Consider the following 27,651-nt stretch of genomic DNA (forward strand, 5'->3'; position numbering starts at 1 on the left):
AACCATAAATACTTGAGCTTGACCCTGAAAAGTTCACAGCAAACTTCAGTGAAGACTGGGAGGCCAGCTGAGGAACAAGTGTCTGCTCCAAAATGGATACCTCTGTTAGGGGTAGGCCAGGCTAATGTTTACTGGCCGAGTCATTTGGGCCATAATGACACGGTCGAAATGAGTCAAGGAGCATTAACAGTCAAGCACGGTGGTAGTGGTATCATGGTAGGTGGCAGAAGGTGAATGCATCAATGTTGAAAATAAACAGAAGCTTGATGGCTGCTTATGAAAGAACATAAATTATAACGTGGTATCGGTTACCTGGAAGTGTTAGAAGGTTTAGTGGAGGATGTTCCGTTTCTGGGTCGATCATCAAAATAAGTGGTGGTCCTGGTCACGTAAGGACGTAAAGCTTGTCCCTTTTCGGCGCATGCTCACTTTCAGGTGTAATGTGTGGTGAGCTATGGTTTCAGTCAGTTCACTTTCTCACCAGCGGTTAGTGAAAATACATTTTCACTAACATATGGAAAAAATTGCATATCTTCTTTTGGAAAGTAAGCTTGTATGAGCAAGATGGTTTTAAATAGTGCGTGAACGAGAGGAAATGGGCTTGGGCACGCTCTCGCACAAGTTTAATACGTGTTCCCTCTAAGGAATGGGTACAGGGTTGTGCATGTGGGTGGGCTTTTTTTTCCAAAATTCGGGAAAATGCTCCCTTATGCCTCTAAAATAACCAGCCAACTAAAAAAAGCCCAGACGATGTGAAAATATTGTGAATGAGGTCTTTGAAAGTTGAGTGCAGGGTGCTATATTTATGCTAATGACAACAGAATTCAAGCTGCTTAAAGTCTTTACTGCAGAAATATAATTTAATGTACCAATCAAATCAAAATGTGAACTAGAACCTGACCTATGAATCATCCAAGAATAAAACGCTCTTAAACATGAATGAAATAGTTTGTGAAGATGCACCATCCTCACAAAGAAGCATTAGAAACAGGAAGCCTGTAACCAAGATGTCCCCACTTTCATGAAATTAGCAACGTTTAGCAAAACAGATTGTGGCTAAAGAAGTTTCTTTATGAAATCACAATTGATTTGTAAAACGAAGAGTTCCCGTTTTGTGAGTAAAATGGCTAAACTTTAAATGCTTGAAGATTAAAACAGAAGGTCACTTTGAAAAATAGAAGTGATTTAGTGGTTTAAATGTAACATCTTACACTAGTATAAGTAAATTGTCATTTATTAACAAGTATTGCCACATTCCTTCCAATGTCACCGTCTCCCTCTTTGATCACAAACTGGATGGTCTGAAGTCCTGTCAGCTCAGTTTAAGGTCAATAGAAACAGATTATCTGCATGTTGGTCATTGGAAGCCAGATGTCCAGCACAGAAAGGAGAGAGGCAGACTATAAGGTAGATCAGTTCTAAATACACAAACAGAACAGAAATTCGTCAGACTCCAGCAGAAACACAAATACTTGTGTTCTGTAACGTTTTCTCTAACAACTTTCATACGTTTCACTCACACAGGTTTGCAGGCACCGTCATCCTGTTTGCAAAGAAACTGGAGTTTTCTTTAGGAAAAAATAACAACAAAAAACAAACATTCCCTGTGAAAGAATCACTGATTTCAACTGTGCAAAACTGGACAGCCACTGGTAGCAAAAGTAGCAGTTTGGGCCATGGCCCAGTCTATATACTGAGAGTGTTCAGAGCTGGTACTAGAGTCACAGCCTCTGGCAGGTTCTGGTTCTGGTCATGGCCTCCTTTGCTCTGAAGAAACTTCTGTCGATGCCTCTCCTCTTGGCGCTTCTTCTTCTCCTGCCGCTGCTGCTCTTTTCTCTGTTTGCTCGACAGCTGGGAAGGGTGGAAAACAAACATGATTAGGACTTATTGTTGAGGAGGAGCTCTGCGGTTAAGGCATAAATAAATGGCTTTGGACGATCCGTAAGATGCATTAGCATCAGAGGAGAAGACACTCAGGGATTAATTCATTAATCAGTCATTTCTTTGAGCTGCTGAATGCACTCTGTGAGATTACAAACATTGTGAAGCTAGAACCTTTCCTCTGAATAAATGGAGTCACTAGTGTCAATTTTACTTCTGCCTGATTGAACAATATTCAATTATCTGGTTAAATTGATTTATTTTACTCAGTATAAGAAAAGTAACTTTTCAGATTCTGAATTGAGATTGATGATTAGATTCCACTGCGATGGACTGGCGACCTGTCCAGGGTGTACCCCGCCTCTCGCCCATTGACTGCTGGAGATAGGCACCAGCACCCCTCACGACCCACTCGGAATAAGTGTGCTGGAAGATGGAAGGATGGATGGATTACATTCCAAAAAAAGGAAATTAAAAACAATCCACTGGACTTTGTTTCCAAGTTTGAAGATTTTTCGCTTCCCATCCAGGAAGCTTTTTCGATTCAAAATGGCTGGAATAGCATTGAGTTTGAGGTTTATACAGTAGCCCAACAAAGCCTTGCTTTTGTTTTGAAAACATGCAAATTGCAACGGATCCCTTTGGAATGGGGGTCGTTTGGCCTCTTTTGTTAGCCTGCAATGCCCCATACCCGTCTAAGTGTCTGAAAGGGGGGTTGTTAAAGGCAATTGTTGGCCAGGCTGAATAGACGAGGTCCTCTACTCTCCTGTACAGGGGTTGGGGCAGCAATGATAATGGGAAAGGATTAACTTAATTGCTGCATTGTAGGTTTTTGAGACCACCTTCTCTGTTTAAGGTTGTTTTTCTTTCTTAACATAGATGGCTTCCCTCACGCCCCTCTCAAACCACCTGTTTTCTTTGTCCAAAATGTGAACATTCTGGTCCTCAAAAGAATGTCCTCAGTCCATAAGGTGTAGATGTACTGCAGAGTCTTGTCCCGAGGAGGTCACTCTTATGTTTGGGGCCATGCGTCTGTGGAAAGGTTGTTTGGTTTCTCCAATATGAAGATCAGACCATTCCTCACTGCACTGAACTGCATACACCACTCCGCTCATATTTGGTCTGGGGGTTTTGTCCTGACATTTTCAATTGAAAAAAAGCTAAACGTCTTCAAACTTGGAAACAAAGTCCAGTGGATTGTTTAAAAAAAATAAATGTTTTTTTGGAATGACTATGACCTGGATGACTGAGAATCTTCACCAGCGTATTGATGATTACAAATATGATAAATTCAGTTTTTAAACTGAAAACCATTTGCACAAGGCAACTAATCAGCGTCAATCGAACCAGTAGGTGGAGACAAAGTTTTTCAAAGGTGATCTTTGACATGTGTAGAATTTACATCAACAAGCATGGGTGGGACTCTTAGCTTGGCTGTGTGGCTGTTTAAAGTCTGTTTGTAAAAGCAACCTACGAGCATCAAATGTTCATTTATTTTATACATTTTAACCAGTAACCTTTTTTTTTTAAAATAAGGACCCCATTTTTTTAAGATGAATATCAAACGATAAACAATGGCTGAATTTAACTCATGTCATATTGGAGAATCCATTATTATATTTCATATAAAGGGTTTAACAGAATCAGGCCATTTTTCTTTAGGAGTTGCTTTCCTGACTGTAAAGAGCTTCCTGCTAATTTGCTTCCCCTTTAATATCATCATTATTACAAATATACTGAATAATCTTGTTTCCATTAAAGAAAAAGTATATATATAATCAGTGGTGGCCCTAACAAGCAGTATATTCTATCCATTAATTCACCTTGAGTTTTTGAACATTGCTGCCCTCTCCTGGCTGGTTCAGCTCACTGCAGTCTGTGGCTCCAGCTCTGCAGGCTGAACAGGACCCTGATGTGCATTTGCCCTGGCAAGGATGGCCAAGCAAAGAGCCTGCTAGCCATTCAGAATTTATTGTTGCTGCACTTAGCTGGAGCAGGTTCTCCTCTCCACCTACAGAAGGAAAAAAAAAACACAGAGAAATGATCTGTAACTCTTCACATCATGTGCAAACAAGCAGCTTCTAAGAGTGACTGAAGGCTAATGATGGTCTAACCCTGGATTCCTCTATTCTTGATGGAGTTGAGGATCACGTTTTCGTCTTCGCATTCTGTCGGCGAGGGTTTTTTCTGTCTGTCCCTCTGACCGTCTCCAAACTCACGCTGCTCGCCTTGTGTGTTCTGCAGCATCTGTTAACGACAGAAGCACCTCAGTTAGAACAGAGTTTACAACTGTGAGATCTCAATGATACAAAAACATTTTGATATGACTTGATGAATTTGGACTAAAAAAAACAACAAATAAACCTCAATGCGAAGCTGTGCAGGACTCTCAGAGTTGTCTCCAATCCGCCTCACACTATCATAGTGATCCCCGTATCGGTAGGCGATGTGTAACTCTCTGCACACCTGCTTCTCAGCACCATTTATCTGCAAAGATGATACAACGCTGGTGAAATACAGGTCCTATGGTTAAAAGTATTAACTCATGTGATGTAATTCCATTGCCTCATCCTGTGGTTTGACACCTACCTCCCAAAGCGGAGCGTTTAGCTGATGAATGACCACTTTCACTTGCTGACTGCGAGCAAAAGCTACGATAGCGTCATTTCCAGCAAAGGTACCAGGCTGAGCGAGGTTAGACACTGTAGAAAAAAGAGAGAAAATAACACAGACAATTGGTTTACACAATTTTTAAAAGACACAAAAGAATTAGAAGATTCAAAATTAAATCGATAGACTATAATGGACTAAAGAATTTAGCCCTTCAAATGTAAAAATGAGTAAAAATGGCTTTTGTCTTATAAAAGTAATCTGTAATGAAATATCAAAATGTAGTGATCCCCAGGGCTCACTAAAAAAACACAGAATAGTTAACTGTGGTCATGATTTTATTATTAAGAAATATCGTAATAACATTTTTTTTTCCAAAGGCTTTGGTTGTTACTTACAGTGCTGTGGAAAAGGTACATCATCTTCTACGAAAGGCTCAAAGTCTTGTCGATGGGACATCATGTACTGGACGGTCTCCTGGCGAAGCTGCAGATGACCCCGTGAATGCCCCTCTAACTGGTCACCCAGAGCCCTGAACAGACAGTTCCTGTAGGAGACAGAGTCCATGCATAATGACTGCTGTACAACATGACTCACTGTCTCAGAGAAGGAATTGTTCCAGCTCATCCATTAGAGAGCGGTTGAAAGGTCTCTTTTGAAAAAATAAGTCCAGGATCTATAAAGCAGGAACATTATTCTTTAATAGAAATATTCAGTTTTATCTTTACAATTCGATAAAGACTAGATTAGAGTCTAAAGAGATTTTTCTCAACAGAAATAACTAAAAACTAAACAGTATTTCCACCTGAAGGAGAAAAGAAAAAGGTTTGGAATTGGTTAAGACAAGCAGAGTTTTAAAGGGGTCATAGAATGATTATATAGGGTATTTGGTGCTGGTCATTAAAGTCTCTGAATAGGGTGTGTAACATTGGTTGGGCTGAAAATGGCATATTTGCTGTTCAATGAGCTCTAATACAAGCCTGGTTAAAAGCCTCAGAATGAGACGACAGCTTTTCTTCATTTAATGGTATGATCATGAATATTTAGATGAGCTGTGCGCTGATTGGTTGGTTTACAACGAGCAAAGCTGCTGAGCAAAGACGCATCATAGCAAAAAGCACTCACTCACTGAAACATCAAATTGTTGATATGGTAGGGTGACCAGACGACCTCTTTTTCATCTGGGGCAGGGAGCCAGCGGGGGACGGAATACAGGCCAGAACCAAATAAGGCAAAATCCCCGAATTGACATCAATTCGGTGCTTCGTTTGGATTCGCTCGGTTTATGGTGAGAGTTTGGAATTGTTAGATTTTCAGAGAAAGGAGGTGTCGATGGGGTTTGAACTATATACACGGAAATATATTTATTCATCTATGACAATGTAAACTCTGTTTTGCATTCTAAGACCCCTTTAAATCCCGTTACATGTTAAATGTATACATAATGCCTCCAAAACAACATTAAAACAAATTACTTTAAGTGCTTTGGTGTAGCTGTGGGTACTTTTCTTAGCATGATAAGAAATTGGATTCATGACAATGGTACAATACGAATTAATGATGTTTAACTCCTCCATCATGTCTGCAGTTAGAAAAGTTTTTTTTTTGGCCATTTTCTCCAGGTTTTGTTTATGGGTTCATATATTAAATTGGAAAATGTTATTAAAAACTGTTAACGTTCAGCGATAAAAATAACACTTTTGCTTCTTTAAAGAAGTATTTCTACTTTTTGGGCTATGATTGCTTTTTAGTAACTTAAATAGACTGTAAAGCAGTTTTAAATCAATCCATCAATATATTTTAGCATTATCACAATAAATACCAGGAATTACAATGATAAACATTTAAGTTACACTTGCAACTCCACCTTTATAGCAGCTATTTCCACAAATGAAGGATAAATACATTTAATATGAGTATATGCTTAGTGCATTTTACATTTACTTAGATTATTTTAATATAGATCAAAATCTCTTTATCTGAGACAAAACAAAAAACAAATAGGGAGAAAATACCAGCCTACATTTACTGTATTCTACATGCAGAAGGTTGGTTAAAATCATTCTTGTTTTAACAGTGGTCCTAATCTGTCCATCCATCCATTTTCAGATGTGCCTAATCTGTCAAACTATCCAAAAAAATGACTATAAAGCATTAAGTTTTGTGAAAATTATTTTATCAAGTGAAATTTGACAAGGTTTATACTGAACTCGTAATTCACAAAAATAACTAAATATGAAAAGATTGACTGATAAACAGAGGCTGAAGCAAACGGGTATGAATACATTTCTTAGGGGTAAGAAATGGAAGCAGGAAGGAAGGAAACTGACATCTTGAAATCGGTAACAAATTGGCAAAGGATCAAATTAACTGCTTAGTTTCATTTTTACTATTCTGATTAAATAGTTTAGGTTATGTTTTTATTTAGTTCAGTATTTATCAAAACAGTAAATTCGAGGTGAATTGGTAAATGGAAAAAGATAAAAAGAAACTTCAAAATTGAAAGGATCAAACACCAAAATCAACATCTTAAAAATATACAGCTAAAAAAAAAAATACATCAATAGATTACCACTTCTTATAGATATTAGATTTCTAATGAAAATGAAATGCTAGATATCCGTATCGATATGGTGTTCAGGAAATAAAGGAATGCCAATTAATTTAAGGAGAATGAAAATGCTCATCCTGACTGAGGGCTGAATCTGAAGTCACACAGAGGGAGAAAATTAAAAACCAGTGCAGCCGGTTGGTTTAATTTCCAGAAATTGTAGTACAGCAACTGGAATAAATGGTCCTTAGCAAGGCAAACTAAGCTCCTGGATGGTCTGAGGGGACCCTGGGGGTGATAAATAGACCCCAACATGCTGTCCTAGACAGAAAGTTCCTGCATACCCTTATCACATGACGCAAGGCATAATCCTTCACCAGGAGGAACCCAAAGCTCCCTGCACCAGAAAACGGTCTAACAATATCTTCCTCTAATTTTTTCTTTTCTTTTACAGTCTATTTAAGATTTTCCGCTTCTTACCCGTCACCTGGGACCTCTCTCAGCTTGAGCCCGAGCGCCTGGAGCTGATTGGAGAAGCTGACGTACTCGGCCCCTTCATCGTTATCCTGAGGGCGGTTCTTTCTGTCTTTTGCAATGGCACGGCGTGCTGCTCGTTCATCCCTCTTGCGCTCCAGTTCACTCTTTTTATTGGTCCTCACAGTTTTCGCTGTCTGTTTCCGAGACATTTTAGCTCGATTTGTTTTTTTTGGGCCCAAAGCACCAAAGAATGTTCCGTTTTGGTAATGAGCTGGTACTTCATTAAATACTCCCACTCTTTGTACAGTCTAAAAACAGACACAAAGATAGGTAGGGAATTTAAAAATTTAAATATATTTTTTACTTTCAAGAAACAAAAAAGTACAAAAACCATATCTAGACTATCTAGAATCCAAGGCAGGTGGCAGAGACAGACAGAGAAGTACTAAAAATGCTAAATATTATTAAATATAAAATACACATCTTTTATTTGCCTTTTTCCTAAAAAAAAAGTGTTAATGTATAAAACTTGCAAACATAAATAGATATTCTACAAAGTAGCAATAGAAATTATTTATTTTTACTGAAGTCCAAAGGGAAAGTACAATAGCATTTGCCAATGCTGTCTCCCTTAATTACTTTTTTTTAACTTAAAGAAGAATAAAAAATTTGTAGAAAAAAGGATTCAGTTTAAGGTGCAGCATCAATTCTGATTAAATAATTTTAACAGGTAACAGACCTGTGTGGAACTATAGTAAGAAGCAACAATTATTTCAATTGAAGCTAAAATAAGCTAGAATAAGGTTATATAAAATATGCATTTATTTTGGTATGTAGATATAAGAACAATAATGAATAAACAGCAGTAGTTTTAAAGTACAACATATCATATTTTCTTTGAATCTACAGAAAAAAACAAAGATGTATGAAGCTCATATTAGCTAGGTAATTAGCTTCTGTTTAGTGCAGTGTTCTAGTAGGAAGCCTGCAGTCAGCTTCTATACAGAGCTGCTACTTGGAGCTTTATAATCAGTCTATATGCCATCGGTTCATGTTATTTCCAGTGGACAGCATTTCCAATCCATTTTTTTCCAAGTAAAGGAAAATTATTGCAGCCCTTTGTCAGCCAGCTGACCGACAGTTTAAAGTAACAAGTAAAACACAAAGAGCAGTGCAGTGAACCATGAAACCAGATAACCATAGGCAGTTTAGCACTTTCATCTAATTAAAGAACTTTAAAGTGGCTTTAAAAACACCAGTTTTTCCGATCAATTCATACCTCGAAACCTGTGACTGTCCCATACATAATCTAAAGTACAGCCTTGGTTTGTTATTGCCATTGGATGGGAGGTTTTAACAATTGCTGTTGCAATTTACTTTTTATGGTATGAATGTGTCCATCACAAATTATAATTGTTTCCATTTAAAAAATTTAGAAAGAATGGATAATTGAAATTTGAAACTGTTCTTAAATAACACTTCAACAAGAAGTTAAATTAGTTTTTTTTTCTCTTATTTTTCAAGCTGGACACTGACAATATATACCAAACTACATAGAACAATATTAATCTACAGCCAATCTACTAGCCATAGATCAGCCAATATACTAAAAATTATTTATTTCTTTGGGACATGTGAGCATTTTTTTTTCTGTAACAGGAGCAGCATAGCCTAACCAAAAGAAACACATCTTAAGTTTTCAGTGGAATATTTATTTTTTATAGAAAGACAGTTTTGAATAAATGTATTTTTTATTATTCCTAATTAATCATTACTTGGATTTCATGCAAGTATTTATTTGATGCAAGCATTTAACATGTAAAAAAATCTGTTATAAAGTTGAGCCATATAAGAAAACAAAATTAATGAATGGGTATGTAAATAGAAAGTAAACTTTTAACTAACTTTGAGATGATATTTCCGAGGAACACACCTGATATCCAAACTGAAAACTAAGAAAGATCAGTTTCTTTGCTCTTCAAAACATTTTTAAATGAACTTTAAGATGATAACGGATAATAAGAGGGTAAAATAAGCTGTATTTTCAGCTAACACTATGTGTTTCTTTTCCTTTTTTTAAAGCCATATGGCCATATGAAAAAATAAAAAAAACGAAATAACTGTCGGATTAGTCATGCCAACATTTGTAAAGTACTGCATTAAATTTACCTTTACCATTAAAAATGTAATAACTAGTCAAGTAATGCCAATGTCACTTGTTGTCAAACGGTTAACTAACTTAATTTTAGCTGTTAGCTAATGCTAACAGCCGCAGCTACATGGAGAAATAAAACGAGGTAGTATATCCGGTAACATCTCTTATCTTCAAACACTCGGTGTACGGAGAGAGATATATCTTAACTATCACACCCTTACCTTAAATATGCAGAAAATGACGAGATACTTCTGTTATGTGGGCTTTGGTTTGGGGAAAAAACCCGTTTCGCGTTACGTATTTGTTTACAACCGAAGTTCCGCTTACGTATTTATGTGTGCGTCCTTACGTACGGAAGAGGTGAGGGACAAAAGGCGATAAAAAATATTTCCACACTATGGATAACCTACATTTGTTTTCATAGCGTACAAGCAGATGTGCTCGAAAGGAAAACTTCAGATTATCTATCTATCTATCTATCTATCTATCTATCTATCTATCTATCTATCTATCTATCTATCTATCTATCTATCTATCTATCTATCTATCTATCTATCTATCTATCTATCTATCTATCTATCTATCTATCTATCTATCTATCTATCTATCTATCTATCTATCTCTATCTGATACTCTTACTAAAATCAAAATAGGAGTCTTTGCAGATTTGTCATTTTCGCCTCTGAATAACACTCCACCTTCTGCCAATAGATCCAGTCACACTCAATTCTTTGTGTTGACACCCCACAGTTGGTGAGCACCTCGTGGGGATGGAGTGAAAGTGCACCACAGAGTGAGGATAATTTTTGTTCACAGAGACTGTCTGACTAACTATTTAACAAATTAAAAGGAACAAATTTATTCTATTTTAGTTCCCTTTAAGGTAAATAAAACATATTTGAGATGAACTGAATTGCGTATTTGCCAACCAAGTGTATGGATTTTGATTTTGTCTTCTGAGCTGTTGGCTTTGTGTTAGCAAGCAACACCGGGGTGGGCTGAAGGTTACTCTTGCATTTGTGCATGTGCAGCAATCTTACCAGAGAGGAACAGTCAGCCAAGGTTGATTGAAAGACAGCATTTTAATCCACATGCACACATACTCACCAGTGCATGTGTTTCCTCCTTTTGTATACAAGTACTGATATTGATCCATACTGTACTTAACAAAGGTATAAATGACCCTTCCATTTTTTTATGTTGTTTAAAACAGAAACCTTAATTATTTTATTCCTATTCTCTGTGACAAACCAACTAGAAGAAGGAATTCATCCCTGCAGGTGTTTTAACTTAGGTTATTTCTAAAGTCAGTTGAATTTATTAAGGATTTTAAATTAGTTTCTCTAACTCTAAAAAACAAGCAAAAACAAGATTTAACTTTCCTTTTGATTAAAAGTTATGTACCACTTAATAACCAATTCAATGAAATCTAAACAAAACACTTTTTTCACAATACCATTAAAAACATTTTTGCGGCTGTAATATGAAAAAAGTGAAAAGAGAAAGTGTGCGGGTGATAAATACTCTTCCAAGGCATTATATATAGTAATGTAAAAACAAACAAACTTTTTAGAATATTTAGTTCTTTATGAAGTAATACTCACATATCCAGGATGTTATTTGCTCACAGAAGACGGGATATCTTGTGGTCTTGACCCCCTATCAGAGACATAGACAGGCTTCGGGTATTACAGGCTAACAGAGAAACCAAACGTCCCCCATTCCAAAGGGGAGGAAATGCTCGTCAGGTTCAATTTACATGTTTCTAAGCTAAAACAAGGCTTTGATTTGGTCCAGTCTATAAAACCTTGAACACAATGCGAACCCAGACATTTTAAATTGAGAAAGCTTCCTTGATGGGAAGCAAAATGTCTTCAAACTTGGAAACAAACTCCAGTGGATTGTTTTTTAAACTTTTTTGGATTGTGGTCTCATTGCACAATGAATTTGCTTAGAAACGTTTTGTAAACAGTAAAATGTTTAATTTCAGTTTAATGACCTCTTTAATCCCTTACTAGACTAATAAAATGTTCCAGTCCTCTTCCTCAACGCCTCTGGAAGCATTTTTGATCTTACCATGGTAATCCAAACTAAACATCTGAATTATTCATTCAAAATGCTAAGTGTGAGTGCAGGTGACTCACTAACCTTGAACCTCAAAGTTCTTTCAGACGTGACACATAACAGAAATTATTCTTGAATCCAAAACTTGAGTTTGATGTTTTTCTTTAGTGAAGTTAAGAGGAATTCTTTAATTATTATCTTAATAAATTCCTTTGTCCCGATCAAGACTGTGATGCTCTTAAGGCTCGAGGTTTCTGTTCTGACATTCTTTGTGTGTCCTGACAGTTACACACCAAACCAGCAAGCCATTACAATGCACCACAGTATCAAAATAAGCATCTATATAACTAAACTAAATATTACCAAATATGAACTGAATAGTTCTTACATTCTTAAATAAACTCAAATTCTGCAAAACACTGAAAATTGCTCCAACACAATGTTCTCACTTTGAGCACTTAGTAGAGTTTGCCTGCTGGTAATTTAGACATTTCATGTTAGAATAAATGTCGATGGTGTCCAAACGTGAATATATTTTAATACGTCACAAGATTTATTGCTTATTTTTCATATATTTCAAACAACATAGGCAAATTACATTTTTTCCAATAATATATAAGCATAAATGTAATCAAATTTCATCAAATCATTGCTATAATTCAAATTTATTTTGTGAATCAGCCTCATATGACTAAAAAATATCAGAGAAGTAGGGTTGGGCTTTAAAGCCGAACTAAATTGATAATAAAACAGTGGAACAAAAACATCCTTACCCTGCTCTTACAGCTAAGGTTACTGATTTAATATCCCCCCATATTCATATTAACCTTACTGTGCTTAATACATTTAAAAGAGGTTGTTTTTAACTGGGACAAACAGATTTATAAGCAGCATATAGCACTATGCCTGTGGGTGACAACAGCATCTGTTTTAGATTTCTGTAGGATGAAGCACTTCTGTGGACTATCTGTTCATTAAACCATAGCAACGTCTGTTTCTGCCAGATAGCTGTCTTATATGATCAGATCATTTGCCAACCATCCAGTTTCTCCCCCTTTTTTTGTTTGCAGAGAGCTTCTGGGTGGTTGCTGTCCATGGTGCTGAAGAAATAAAAGGAAACAACATAGATTTTTTTTTAAATAGGACAAATAACAAAAGTATATAAGGTAGATTTCAAAGAAAACTGTATTTTTCAAATCTGCATTTGATTATTTTTTTCAGCAATAAAAGAAAAGCTGGTCCGAATGTGCTTGTTGTGACACAGTACTGATATATTATTGCGAGATTGATCAATTGTTGTTAGAGAAGCCACTGGATAATTATCAAATTTCTGGATTTTTATATTATTTAATGACATTTACTGATATTCATTTCTTATGTTTCTGCAAAGACTAATTACAAATTACACAATTTCCTAAAACCGGAATTTTGCTCGGACATTAAAACAAATAATAAGTGCAGAGATGTTGGATAAAACGTGATGCAGCCTGAATAGAAACTGTACAGTTTTATAAAAAAAAAAAAAAAGAAATTTAAACTATATAAAATCCTTGGAAGAATAGATGTAGTTTTTAAATTTTTTTTGCTCGAGTTCAAATCTCCACTCCCAAAAGCAAGCTACCATATCTGCTCTTGTGATCAGATGAAACAGATCACAGTTTAACGTGTTCATTTATATTCTATATGGCTGAAGCAAAATGGCTTTAGTTGTATATATGGGCACTGAAGGGGTTTTAAAAACAAGTTCATAAGAAGTACCCAGACAAACTGAAAGTGTCAGACTTGACAGCCAAAGATTGACAATGATCGTTGACATGCAAGCTTTAAAAATAAATTTTATGATGTGAGCAGAGGGTTACACTGAGACAATCATTTATTCCACCTTGCCTTTTAGTCCCACCATGCATACAGCTGCACTACAGCCTGTAATATTGCCATCAGTCTTCTCTAGTCAGTGCCACATAATCACCTCACACATTATAACATCATACACATATTGTTTGTAAAATGATGAGACAACGATGCCTAATTGAAATAATACACAGCCTTCAAAGATCAATAATAATCTGGTACACAATACCAGAATATTCTCTGCTAAGAATTATAATTTCCATCTGTATGCTCCTATTCATTGGCCTCTATATTTTATAGTGTTACAGCATGTAGTGGAACTATGTAATAACTATGTAATATCTAGTATACTTAACATGTGGGTAATATTAGGGTTTGACAAATGCATACATTAAAGATGAAAAAAATCCTAAAATTATTGCAAAATTCTCTGTTTTCTTAGAGAAAATTAAAAAAATTGAAGAAAAAAAACTACCTTTAAAACTAAACTAGTATATAGATTAGATTAGCTTTATTGATCTCACAGCGGAGAAATTCAATGTTCCCTCTTGAATGAAAGAAACCTCAAGTTTTTCAATAACATTGGATTTTTTTTATGTGTGCCTGTAGGGTTCATGTATAAATAAAACATGTGGACACCAAGATATGTCTCTTGTCTATGCATGGGCGGTTCTAGACGGGGGTCAACAGGGGCCAGTGCCCCTTTAGAACTTGGTCCTGGGCCCTATACTGAAAATGTAAGCAGTAAGAAATGTAGATTTAAGTAAACTTTTCTGGAAATACATGTATTATTACCTTGAATTCAGCAGGTAGATAAAAAAGTTTGCAGATTGGATAAGATGAACGATGTTTAGAAAAAAAGAAAAATAACAATTGCCTATATTCAAGTGCATAAGAGTTATTTTGTTTTAAGAGCCAAAGTCCTCCTTCCTTTGGCAGATCATCTTATTTAGGGAAAATACACTGAATTTACTAAACTTTTCCCCTGTTTAGGTAAATTTTTGCAGTGTAGTGAGTTTCTTAGGATGATATGACAAGCAAAGCCATGACAGATTTATCCCCTAGACCGGGGATCGCCAACCTGCGGCTCACTGGAGTTTTTTCAAAGCAAACAAAATAAATAAAGAGCAATTGTTTTTGGTTTGTTTGTTGCTTTTAATATAGTGTGTATGATGTTAAACAAACATTCTTTGTTTTCCATTGCATTAAAAATGTATTTAATATATAAATTTAAACAATAAATGTAAACATTTCTATTTGCATCATAGCCTTTAAAACCCGTTTCAGATTGGCGTGGTGCCAGGCAGGTGGCTGTTGTAAACAAACCGGTGGGTGCACTGTAATTAAATTATAGTGGTTTATTTCCGTTTACATAGTGTACTTACCTTATCAAAAGTCCACTGTTGCAGGCTACGTTTTATTGCACTGTTGTCCAAATCAGGGGGAAAAAGAGGATTGTATTGTTAATGTGGTTTGAAGAAGACTGCATTTTATATCCACAAGGAGGTTTGAATTATAGCTATTCAATTTTTTTAACCAAAAATCTTATTTCTTTATTTTATTTCTATAAATCCATCAATTCAAGAAAACATAATACATTAATACTGTAAACTAGTCACAATGTGTGTCATTTCTATGCATTGCAGGGAAAATAAAAATTTTATCATGAATGCTTATTATGTATTTAAGCTTACTTAGTCATTTTGATAGTGGGCTAATATACACTCTTTTATATTTTTCCAGACAGATCTGTTTTTTGTTTTTTTTTGGTTCAATGTGGCTCTTTGATCATTTTGGTTTGCTGACCGCTGCCCTAGACCATTGCAATATACTGTATTAACAATTTACTTGAGGAAATATTCAGAGGCGTAGCCAGAAATTTTTTATAAGGGTGGCCAGGCAATAACCAATGTACACTGTGGGGTGGCCAAAAGTAGATAGGCACCAAAACTTCATGGTCACTTCACTACACTGTTCCAACAGGAAAATTAACAAGCAAAACATCCATTCTTTCTACATAAAGAAAAAATATACTTTTCCACATCCTTTGCTAACAAATCAGTGTATTCTCGTTATGAGTTCGTATGAAATCGTACGAAAAGTTATGCACCGTAATTTCGTACGTTTTAGATGTTTTTTTCATCGTATTACGTCTTGCCCCGAGACAAGATATCCTTGCGCACGCGCATCTTACGCACCATTCAATAACATAGAATTTAACATACAATTAACCCTAACCCTGACCCTAACCCTAAGATACAAAACAGCAAGCAACGTAGTTAGAGACATAAGGAAGTAAGTATTGCACTGTTTTTCCCAGTTTCACGTCCGTCCGCGGATCCGCTTTTTTCGTCTGTCTGCCTGCGCACTGACGTTTTTTTTCGAGGAAAAACGTCAAAAACGTACGAAATACTGTGCATACCTTTTCGTACGATTTCATACGAACTGATAATGAGAATATGTTGAACAAATAGATGAATATATTCAAACATCAGTGCTTTCTAAATAAAAGATGTATTGGATAAAATTCTTTCAGGTTTGAGTTTTGGTTGAACATCTTTTTCATTGTCATTACTTACCTAAATTTATCAGTAATCATTCTGCATAAAATTGATATTTACAAGTACTAATATCTACACAAATTGATTATTTAATAAGTTATTATTAAAATAGTTATTTATCTATGATTTCACCGGAGACTCCTAGATGATTTGCAGAGACACATCACTTACTCTTTACCCCTTAAAACACAAAATCTATTTCTGCTTGAATTCAGTACTTATTGTCTTTAATGTTCATATATTGATGTGCATAATTAACCACAGTGTTTTGTTGTCAAGTAATTGTGAATGTATGAAAAAGTTAAATGTTTTGGATATTCCACTTGAGAGTATTACTGTTGCCACCATCTGTATTAGAGGAAAATAAATGGTAGGGGTGGCCACAGGGGTGGCCAATGATTGGCTACGGGTGGCCATGGCCACACCTGGCCCCCCATCTAGCTCCGCCCCTGCAAATATTTAGAAATTACAGATTTGTTGCTCACTTGGTAAACTAAAATATGGACCCTTGCTTTTTTTGTGTGGAAGGGAGTGTTGGCCTAGTGATTAAAACAGTGTGCTTGTGATCTGAGAAGGTTGCAAGTACCCGATTCGGGCCCACAGCCTGCATTCTGGGTCCCTGAGCAAGACCCTTGACCCCACTCCCCAGGCGCTGCACAATGGCAGCCCAAAGCTCCCTAAGGGGATAGGTTAAATGCAGAGGTACATTTCTCCAGTGTGAGATCAATAAATTTAATTATTATTACTATGTTGTTGGGGGTTTTTTTGCTCCCACGAAAATGTATCACCCCATCTAAAAAACAGCCACTGAGTAGGGCCCCGAATCTCCTAAATCCGGCCCTGCATAGGCCTATATGCCACAGAGACAGCTTGCAGTGCCCCCCTCCTCTCCTCTCCTTCCCTCTAACCGCGCACTGTAGGGCGGTCGCGCGCACACGCACAGGCAGTGGGAGTGGGTGCTCGTGAAGCTGCTGGATGCCAGGATGGGATAATCATGCGCGTCTGGCTCCGGGCGTTGATGCAGCTGCCGATGCTGGAAACGGACTGGATTCGGGGCGCAGGGTGGGTCTAGGTGCAGGCCGGTGCCGCTTGGACCTGGTGTTGATGTTTATCAGGTATTCTGAGGATGACTGTAGGGCGATGGCCGTGAGAGGAGATGCTGCAGCTCTTTGAAACGATCTCACCCATGGAGGACGGGATTCACCGGCATTGAAGCGCAGAGCGGTTCTGGGGGAACTTGGGGGGAGAAAAAAAAAAGGGGGGGCCAGGGAACCAAGACATCAGAGGATACAAAAAGACGCATTTCACGATTTCTTTGGGTGATGTTTATTTCTACCTGAAACAGTGAGATAAACGGAGCCGGAGCAGATATCGGCTATTAGGAGCGCACAGCCTCCGTGGATCCAGCAGCAGCCGCATCCGTCCGCTGGTTCTGGTGGGATTTACTTGAATGGAGAGAGGTTGCAGGGAGAGGGGGGGAGAGAGAGCGACTCGCCTTGTGTAGGAGGAGGAGAAGACGGAGGAGAACCGGGCAGTTTGAAGGGACGGGGAGCCAGGGGCGGCGCGGCGGCTCCATGAGCGGCTCCTGCCGGGAGAGAGCGCCCACAGCCCAGCCGGAGCGTCTCCACTGCCGCGGGTAGAACCCCCGGGCTCCAGGACGGCGGTCAGTTTGGAAGTTTTGATGCATATGATCACAACCACCATGATTTTTATGATTCTTGGTGCTTCAGTTGTAATGGTAAGACATCCTCACCTCCCTCAGATGCAATATGATTTTCTCATTTTCCACACAGAAGCCAAAGATCATTTAAAAAAACACATAAACCTTATACATTTTAAGACACCCAGCCTTAGAGCAGGCCTATCAGTGGCATGTGGAAGTAGGTAAGCCCATCTATAATTAGCCTACCTGCTGTCATAAATAAATTAGTCCGTTTTCAAGCAACAGTCTCTCTCTTAGAAAGGAGGAGATATCTGCCATTTTTTCCCCCACTTGTGGTCATCATTCCTGTTATTTCTAAAGAAAAAAACAAACGCTGTCTCTGATAAATAGCTTAACCCATTGCTTGACATGTCCCAGCTCACTGGCATGGTTCTTTGCAGGCAATAGCCTGTTTAATGGACATGAACGCACTACTGGATCGCTTTCACAACTACATCCTACCGCATCTACGAGGCGAGGATCGCGTCTGCCACTGCAACTGTGGAAGGTAAATACCAGCATCCTCCACAACATCTGGGATAAACAGGCTGTGCTGTATTCTCTCTTTTTCCTTTTTCTAATTACCCCAATCGTTAATTCTTAATTGCTGAAAAGGCCTCGCAGATCTGAGGCGGTGAAACCCCGCAAAGCCAACCTGATAGGTGCCATCCTGTTTGCGCTCTCACATAGCCGCTGTTTCCACTGTTTTATTTGGACATAATCGGCCGCTTCTCACTGTTGCATCGCTGTTTTTACCGTGTATGTAGGACTAGGCTTTGCTGCATGCAGGGAAATCTGTGTGTGCAGGAGTAATAAATAGGTAATGAACCATGAGCCATGGTAGGCCGCTTAAAACAATCTGAGCGCACTGTGGATTGGCTCTCATATATGGTGTTACTGATATAAAATATATAAAATGATGACCATTTTTCTCTCTAACACTAGTTTAGAATAGGCTCTTCCTCTTTTTGGGTCAGTTTGTATGACCAAAAAGTGTTAATAAGTTTGCTAAATCTAGGAGATATTGCTTTGGACGTTTATTTTCTCACTTTTCTCCAAATAAAATCGGAGGTTTACGCACACTACGCTCAAAACGCCCTCAAACGGACGATGATGTCATGAGTTTTAGATGCTTTTAGGAAGATGGAGGCACACCTGTGGATATGTTTATGTACACCTCAACCTTCCTCCGCCCTAGTGCGACATCGTGTGTGGGAAAAAAACATCAAAAATGCGCCAATTCACAACACATGTCATCTCAAGGCACTTTACAGTTCACCAGATCATACAGTCCAATTGATTTAAAGTTTTCTATCAAAGGAAAACCATTTGATTGCATCAACACATTGAGTCAAATGCAATCATTCACACTAAGCATGCTTGTAGCGACAGTGGAGAGGAAAAACTCCCTTTGAACAGGAAGAAACCTCCAGCAGAACCAGGCTTAGTGTGAGCGGCCATTTGCTGAGGCAGACTGGGGTTCAAGGAGACAGAAGTAGAGAAACAAAAAGCAGCTTTTAAATGTGGCCCCATTCAGGAAACACACAGCCAGGCAGATGAGCTCCGAGCCAGCTCCCATTTCAGAGGATGAAGAGAGCACATCCACTCAGTCACAGTCAGAGAAACAGGACTACACTGGAAAACAGGCCGATCTCCAGCATCTATAAACAGGGGTGTTGATGGCAGCAGCACAGCTGATATTTCTCTCTAGGAGGGGGTCACAGCCAAACAGGAACAGACGAGGTGAAGCTACTATGAGAAAAAGCAGAGAGAGCATAACGTTAGAGATAGAACTAACAGATTCTGCAGAGTGGGAGAATACAGATAGAATGAAGTAGAATGATGAAATATCAGCAGAGTTGGACACATTTAATAACAGAGTGACTACCAGTTATCACAAAAAGGACGTGGGTTAGTACACAATCAAAGTAAAAAGATGAAAAACAATAACAATGACACATTTTATTATGTAAAATGTGGATAGATTTGCATAAATATCCTGCTATCACAATATAAAACATGGAATATTAATGAATGAGTATAATAACAATTGCCCAAAATTGTAAACTAATATACCTACTTTTGGTATGTGTTGTGGGGATGAGTAAATACACTGAATTTCAATCCATTATAGGTGTTTCATGTTTATTAAAAAAAGAATGATAGGCAAACTATATGTTTTAAAGCTTGATATTTACCAAAGTTAACAGGCTTCTGTTGCCTATAACATAGGTATAACTCTGAAAAAGAAATCATTTTTTCAAGCAATTTCAGAAAATATACTTAGTCATAACACCATTCCAGATAAAAAGTAATACCCTTAATTTACAGTATGTTCATGTAAAAGATAAAGAGTAAAACATGCAAGTGAATTTAGTAGCCTATACTATATCAATGAAGAATTAAAGTAGACAATGTGTCAAAAAACTAGTTAGCTGTCAATGTTTTTGACTGCTTAGATGAGGAGCTGCATTAGATTTGCTTGTAACCGATATGGATAGAGTCTCTTTTACTGAAAATATTCAGTAAATCAAACAATAATTTTGCCCTGATTTCGGAGGAGCATCCAGTTTAAGAAAAGCCGTCATCGACGCTTAGGGGCAAGTAATAAATCCCGTTACCAATATATGTAAAGTAACTAGTCAGATTAGTTAATGTAAAACTACTGTGAAAATTAACACACTTACCAATGTTGTTATTTTAATAACACTGTTACTCGAAACACTGTATATTAGGAAGCCAATCATGGTCCTCAACAGGTTTGGCTTGGTTCAATGTCCACATGCTTTAGCCATTATCCTAATCTGGTACCAGATTGATACATGTACCTCAATTTGAATTCTACACATAATCCATCTGGAAAGGCTCCTATGGAAAGTGTTTTCAAAAGGTAGGGTCATTCAATACAATTCTTTGAGCTCATTGGATCAATCACCAACTGCCACCCGCCTTCCCTGTTAAGCTTTTAGCCACTCGCAGCAGCAGCTGTGACATATGTAAGCGTATTTATGTTTTGAATTTACATACCGTTTGTATGTGGCGTGTCCATGAGAATTCTAACAAGGTTTTCCTGGTACACCTCTGATGAAAGCGTAGAGTAGAGCAGCCATGACTCCTGGCTCCTAAATACCAGCTGGTAATCGCCGCCCGGGATTTTTTGTCAGTGTTGGCAAGTTTTACAACAGCAATGCCCAGCTTTACATCTTCAGCCACTTGGTCGTCCATGAGAGCAACCTAATGAGGCACAATAGGATCCCTCTGGAGCTTCTTGATTTCTTTCACAACTAGCTGAGTTAACCAATAAACGCTTTCCAAATCCTGTCTACCGGAACTCATAAACATGTTTCCAATCCACAAAAGCAAAAATAGTGTCCTTTTGCTTTTTTTTTCCAAAAAGAAACTAAGCTAAAATAGAATGGTTCAAAATATTTCTGTATTCTGTGTTATATTGGGTTCTGGTAAGATGCTTTTTCGGGAGGCTGTGAACTGACAACTCACCTTGCTTGCAATGTAATTTTTTTTACATGGACTGAAATGCCAGTGACTGAGGAAGAAGCCATTACTCAAAAAACAACATAAAAAAATCCAGATTGCAGATAGCTTTGCGGTCAAAGATTCTAATACCAGCAGACCTATGTCATATTATCTAATGACATATGTGCTGTTTTGGAAACTACACAAACTCTAACTTTATCAATAAAGCAACCGGCACTAATGAAGTCATAACGTTTTTTCCTCAGCATGACAAAATAAAATGATGTGCTGATGTTGAACCAATTTCTTAAGGTACAAGCTGGAAAGTTAAGACTTGGCCACAGATGGGGCATTCAGATGTATGAGATCTAGGGCTGTCACAATACAAAAAGTCAAACTCAATAGCATTATCCAGGAAATAATCTGAAAAAAAAAAAAAAAAAAGCTAAAGGTGTTAAAAAAATTGTTTTAAAAACTCTCACCACAAAACACACCTCTCAACAGAAAAATAAATGTTAGTTAAATAAATGTGCAAGGTAAATAACCCAGAAATCTAATCTTAAAAGCGACAATATATGCAAACAACACTGGTCTTCTGTGTCAATGCCATGCAGAATTAGCTTTAAATTCAGATACAACGTTTGAGTATCTATACTTTTTGCAGTATTGATACTCTGGACAGCAATGAGCTCAAACTCCCCAACAAGTGTCATGATCCTTAGGAATTTGTGTGGATGATCTTAGTATTTCATGGTAGTCTATCATTTTAACTTAGGTATTTGCATTTTAGTTAAGTTTGGACATGTATTTTTACATTTGTCTTTAGGACTAATTTAAAAAGTCCTTTTGCACCTTATTTAGTTGTCTCTTTGCCCATTCTTGTTTTTAAATGTCACCTCCTCTCAGTTATCCACTTAAAGTAGACCAGTAACAGTTAAAGACCAAAATTACTTTGGGGCCCAGGGTTGGGCCAGTGTCAATTTGACTGTATGATCTGGTGAACTGTAAAGTGCCTTGAGATGACATGTGTTGTGAATTGGCGCTATATAGATAAAATGAATTGAATCGTTTTGCATAGGGGCACAAAAAAAAAAAAAAAAAAAAAAAAAAAAACAGGGCCAAAGTTCATAATTTGATATAATAAGTGAGAGGCAGAACCAAAGAGCCATTTTCGGCCCTGGAAACCCCAGATGAAGCAGATCAAAACTGTGATACTGTCTCAATATGGTAAGATAAAACTTCAACACCTTAGTTTTGAATAACGGCCTAAAAATAACTGTAAAGGTGTAAATATATGCATGTAATCATAATTTATCTGATGCGACAACTCCAGTACAGGGGCCATAACAGTTACCAGGACAAGTTTTTACAGAGGCACCGGCCCCTTTTGGCCGCTGTCAAGAACTGCCCATTAAGTAGACTCTTATGTCACCCCCTCTGCATTCCTCTGATTACTGCCACATGGTGTCAATGTCACTATAATCACACCTCCACAGTATCTCATCTCTGTGAGTTGCTTCTGCTTTCTTCTGTTTCCTATCCTGTTGGATGTGTCATGAATTGGTGTTTGTATGGAGGACCCAAACGCAGAGACCAGTAGGCAGAGGTGAATTAAAGTGGTTTTATTAAAGTTCACAGATCCAGGAGCAGGAATCAGAGTCCACAGGAAAACAGCAAACGAACCTCAACCAAGGAGACATCAGTAGTAAATCCAAACTAGGAGCCAGGGAGAGACGAGGTACACAGACAGAAGTTAGACAGGATGTTTGACGAGGATCCAGCAAACAGGAACTGAACAGGGAGGGCTTTTAAAGGGGACAGAGACAGAGGTGAGCTGACGAGGAAATTGGCAACAGGTGCTTGGCAGGACAGAGAAACAGAGCAAGGGAGGACACAAGAGGGCAGCAGAGGACAACAAATGGATAACTAAGGAAAATAGGAACAATCAGACCAGGACCCTGACAGGATGTCCTGTTTATCATAGGGTCCATCTCAGCGGTTTTGTGTGGCCAACAAACCAGGCTCGCTTATTCCAACAGGAATTGGCAAAATATCAGCAAACTATTGTGACAAATCCTGAAAGGGATAATGTAAACAGGTGATCAAAGTAATACAGTTAAGTTTTTACTTTAGTAACCCTATCCTAATTGACCTAAACCAAGAACAGTTTAGTGTTCGGAAGAATTGCCTTAAAGAGGGCGCTAAAGGTGCTGGTTGCTGATCAGGAAAGCTTCTGTTTGTTCTCACAAAGAGAGCATCTTTAAAGTGTGGAAAAACAAGAGCAAGACACTCATTATTAATATACCAAACTGGGTTTAATCAGGATGAATGGTTATTGATCAGGTTCCAGGCAAAAGGAAAGTGGTTCTACATCATCATATGCTGCGATAACAACAAAAACTTTATAGAGAAAATTCAGAAGGATGCATGTTTAATACTGACTCAGTCCTGACCAGTTCGTGTTGGACCACAAAGATGATATTACCAATGATAGCAAACAGCAGTGTGGGGGCTTATGTGTTAAGACTTCATTGGCAACATTATGAAGCCGTTTATTCAGCCTGTAATCAGTTTAGAAAGATTAAAGACTGTCAACAGACCCTTTGCAAAAGTAATAATTTTCCATAATTTGTCGTATTGCAACCAGAATGTATTTTATCTAGATTTAATTTGATAGATTGATGCCAGGTGGCACATGATTATAAAGCAGAAGCGATGCAATCTCTAAAATGGGTTTTTAACCATTTAAATCTCAACATAGATGTGCGTTTTTGCTACCCTCCTTTACTCTTTTACCAATAAATAAAATACAGTGTGACTAATTAGCGCAGGAGACTCCTATTTAGCAGAAGTGAGTCCACTTGCATCTAATTTAATCAGAGTACAAAATCAGTTGTCCTTTGGAGACTCAGGGTTTGTTAAAGGATATTAGAGATGCAAACTGCATTGTGAGAATCAAACAAAACAATAGACAGCTCATAGACAACATGCTGGAGAAGTAGAATTTGCACCCGGTAGTACAATAAAGTAAATCATTTTTTTTTCACTATCAATGAGATTTTAGATTAAATAAAAATGATCCATTTCAACACTGCATCTAGAATACATATAAATTCAGATATGGAGCTAATTAGAGACTATAGGCATCTAAGGAACTTCATAAACATTTCAATATCAATATGTTAAAGGTATAGTGGAGGATTTTCGCGAATTTTTGAAAAGACCCATCCTCTCCACTTCAAAAAAATTACACATGCACCCTGTACCCATTCCCCTGAGAGAACGCCTGTTAAACGTGTGCGAGAGCGTCCACAAGCTCATTTCTCCTCATGCACCCTCTGTTTAAAAGTTGCTGTTTGCATTTCTCATACAAGCTTACTTTCCAAAAGAAGATTTGCAATTTTTTTTATATATCAGACTCACCACAGGTATGTGAAAATTCGGACGAGCACGCCGGGCGGCCTTATGTCAACATATCACCAGAATGATTGACAATTAGGAGAACCTTTTATTTAGATGATCCACCAGGAAAAAAAAACATCCTCCACTATACCTTTAACTATTTGTTGCTTTTTAGTTTGGACAAAACCTAATCTTTAGTCAAAATTAATGATTTTTAAAAAGAATCGCTTTTTTTATCATCTAAGCTTTCCAAATTGATGCGATTCATGGAAAGTTTACTTGCTACAAGGTCCCAGGAGTCACTAGGCCTTAAAAAAACAAAAAAAAAACTTAAAAATGTTATCTTCATCATGTGCTTTTGAACCATCACTGGGTAAACATTATTAAATTGATTTTAATTCAGTTAAATACTTTATAATTTCATTGCTGCACTTTATGAGCTGCTAAACCATTTTAAGAACAACAAATAAATGTTTGAAATGTAAAGAAAGCAATTGATTATCTGCCATCCAGTCTTTAACATTTAGACCCCAAGGGTTCCCCAGAGGTACTGCATGGGGGTCGTGAAAGTTTTGGTTTATTAGACTTTTTTTTAATATTCCCCCTGCAATTTTTTCCACTAATTGAACTGTCTTTAAATCCACATTAACATGAATTCAACACACTGTAGTAAACAGATAAATGGAGGCAGAAGATGTCTTTCAGTCATCAATGCCAGTGGTGGTTCTAGACCAAATGCACATGGGGGCCAGGATTCCATAATTTTAGAATTTTATATATTTTTGACTTAATTTAACTTAATATTAAATTTTTCTATAAAATCTGAATTAGAACAAAAAAACACGATGCATTCAGGTTTAAAAATTAGAGGAATTTCTTTTGAAAAAAAGAAAACTGGGATCCAATCTCAATACGACACACAGGAGCTCTTTCAAGCTGGGCACCGTTTCATTCACAACACCTGTCCCATCAACCAGGAATCAGAATCAGAAATACTTTAATAATCCCAGGGAGGAATTACTTTCATTACATTACTCCATCTGTAATAGAGTGACTATACGATCAGTTTGATAGAACACTATTTCATACAATATATATTTGGGGGTCCCCGCTCCATCTCACCATAAGTTTGGGGGTCCTTGGCCTGGAAAACGTTGAAGACCCCTGATTTAGAGTATTGAAGTATTGAATAATCTCTTATAATCGCTTTTAGTTATCATGGTATTAGATTTTGCAACTAAAAATAAATCAATTTAATTGATTTTTTTATAATAACACTTAAATTATACATATGATTCATTTTCCTAATCTCTATTCATTCATTCTAGTGAAGCTAAAAAGCTTTAAGCTAAAAATCAGAAATATCTTCAGGAATTTTGGTCAGACATTGTCCAGTCTTGTATTTCCATCCATTCCATCCATCCATCCATCCATCCATCCATCCATCCATCCATCCATCCATCCATCCATCCATCCATCCATCCATCCATCCATCCATCCATCCATCCATCCATCCATCCATCCATCCATCTCCATCTGTCTACGGGTACAGCCTGGACGGGTCACCAGTCCATCGCAGGGCAACACAGAGACAAAAAACAATTCACACACACAGTCACACCTAAGGAGAATTTAGAGAAGCCAATCAACCTAACAGTCTTGTTTTTTGGACACCAGAGTACCTGGAGAGAACCCACACTGCCAACGGGGCTGCTCAGTGGTGCAGTGGGTAGCACTGCTACCTTGCAGCAAGAAGGGTCTGGGTTTGATTCCTGGCCAGGGAATATAACCTACCTCAGATTCAGACATTTCTGAGTTTATCAGCTTAATCCTGTTAACTATATTTAGCTAGTTAGTTTAATCCATCCATAAGAGGTTAAACCCTTCAAGGAGCTCCAAAAAGAGTATAGTCAGACCCATGCATCTACCAAGCCATAACAGACCAGGTAAGGGGAGCATCAATTCCACACCCAGCAGAGATGCTAATGATAAGTTTGAAGGAGTTTGTTTAAAGTCTGTTCAAAAGACAAATACTAACTATTTAGTCCCCAAATTCAGCCTGCATTGATGAGTATTAAGAAGAAAGCTACTGTTGGTAGAAAGGGCCTTAAGAAATCCTGATTGCAGTTAACCACAAGCCATGTAGAAGCTGAATATGGTAGTGGTAGCATCATGATGTGGGGATCTAAAACGTTGACAGAGAAGCTGGTCAGCACCAGGTAAAAAAAATCATAAACATGTGATCAAGGTAAAATCTGATTCAGCTCAAAGCATAACTGAGTGTCAGAGGGGCCTAGTTAAAGTCCAGGCTGAAATGGAGCAAAGAACCTATGGCAAGAGCTAAAAGGTGATAAAAGATGCTCATTTTTTCCCAAATGGATAAAACTAGTAGAGAAATACACTAAAAGATTTTCTTTAACTAAAAAAGTGTTTGTGGAAAAAAAAAAAAATATATATATATATATATATATATGTACTGTATATTGTTCTTGTTACCTTGAGTCACCTTGAATACACATTAAATAAAGTTGTGATTGATTGGAATACATTTACACACCAAAGTAGGCCTCCTGAACATAGGAGTTTGTGAGAACAGCTTTCCTCTGTTATGATTCATAAATAGCAGTCCTTGTGTTCCAACTGTCCTTTGTGCTGCTTGTCATTTCAGAAAGTGTGTTTAAAGCTCTTACAATGAGGAAGTTATTTTTTTATGCTCCTGGACTGCGTGATCAGTCAAAGCTGCACTGCTCCGGTTAGCACTCAGGTTACTGTAACCACAGGTTGTCTTCCACTGATCCGGATGGACCCCCTTCAGTCATCTGCTCTCAGGCAAACAGCAGGAACCTTAAATATGAGGAAAGCTCGGGATTTGCCTGCTTGCCCTTCCATCTGTGAGGCGTAGAGGTGCGAGGACGCCCGCCAG

The 27,651-nt window shown here is 37.6% G+C and overlaps 2 protein-coding genes across 3 annotated transcripts in view; one reads left to right on the plus strand and one right to left on the minus strand.

Moving 5' to 3' along the window:
- Window positions 1-836: 836 nt before the first annotated feature.
- Window positions 837-10,022, minus strand: otud3 (OTU deubiquitinase 3). The gene is made up of 8 exons (XM_038298513.1): window positions 9,896-10,022; window positions 7,523-7,827; window positions 4,890-5,038; window positions 4,471-4,583; window positions 4,246-4,368; window positions 3,996-4,128; window positions 3,705-3,892; window positions 837-1,851 (listed from the first exon to the last, which is right to left on the minus strand). The coding sequence occupies exons 2-8, from the start codon at window positions 7,726-7,728 to the stop codon at window positions 1,687-1,689; spliced, it is 1,077 nt and encodes a 358-aa protein (XP_038154441.1). The 5' UTR covers window positions 7,729-7,827; window positions 9,896-10,022; the 3' UTR covers window positions 837-1,686.
- A 7,036-nt stretch (window positions 10,023-17,058) lies between these two features.
- tmem240a (transmembrane protein 240a) overlaps window positions 17,059-27,651 on the plus strand; it is a 29,878-nt gene continuing 19,285 nt past the window's right edge. The window contains exons 1-2 of one of the 2 annotated variants that reach the window (XM_038298522.1): window positions 17,059-17,813; window positions 18,254-18,360. In XM_038298522.1, the coding sequence (XP_038154450.1) occupies window positions 18,269-18,360 (92 nt within the window). In that variant the 5' untranslated portion in view covers window positions 17,059-17,813; window positions 18,254-18,268. Of the gene's footprint in view, window positions 17,889-18,253; window positions 18,361-27,651 lie in introns of both variants that reach the window. The other variant, XM_038298521.1, reaches the window with a different exon arrangement.

This window comes from Cyprinodon tularosa, unplaced genomic scaffold (assembly GCF_016077235.1).
Source record: "Cyprinodon tularosa strain WSP-4 unplaced genomic scaffold, ASM1607723v1 ctg409, whole genome shotgun sequence".
Classification (NCBI taxonomy): domain Eukaryota; kingdom Metazoa; phylum Chordata; class Actinopteri; order Cyprinodontiformes; family Cyprinodontidae; genus Cyprinodon; species Cyprinodon tularosa.

What these genes read in the sequence shown, in the direction of transcription:
- otud3 (XM_038298513.1), bottom strand. Translation starts at nt 7,728, where the DNA reads ATGTCTCGGAAACAGACAGCGAAAACTGTGAGGACCAATAAAAAGAGT. An exon ending in AGAGAGGTCCCAGGTGACGG is followed by an intron (nt 5,039 to 7,522) that starts GTAAGAAGCGGA and finishes TGTCTCCTACAG; the next exon opens with GAACTGTCTGTTCAGGGCTC. An exon ending in GCAATGTTCAAAAACTCAAG is followed by an intron (nt 1,852 to 3,704) that starts GTGAATTAATGG and finishes CACCCTTCCCAG; the next exon opens with CTGTCGAGCAAACAGAGAAA.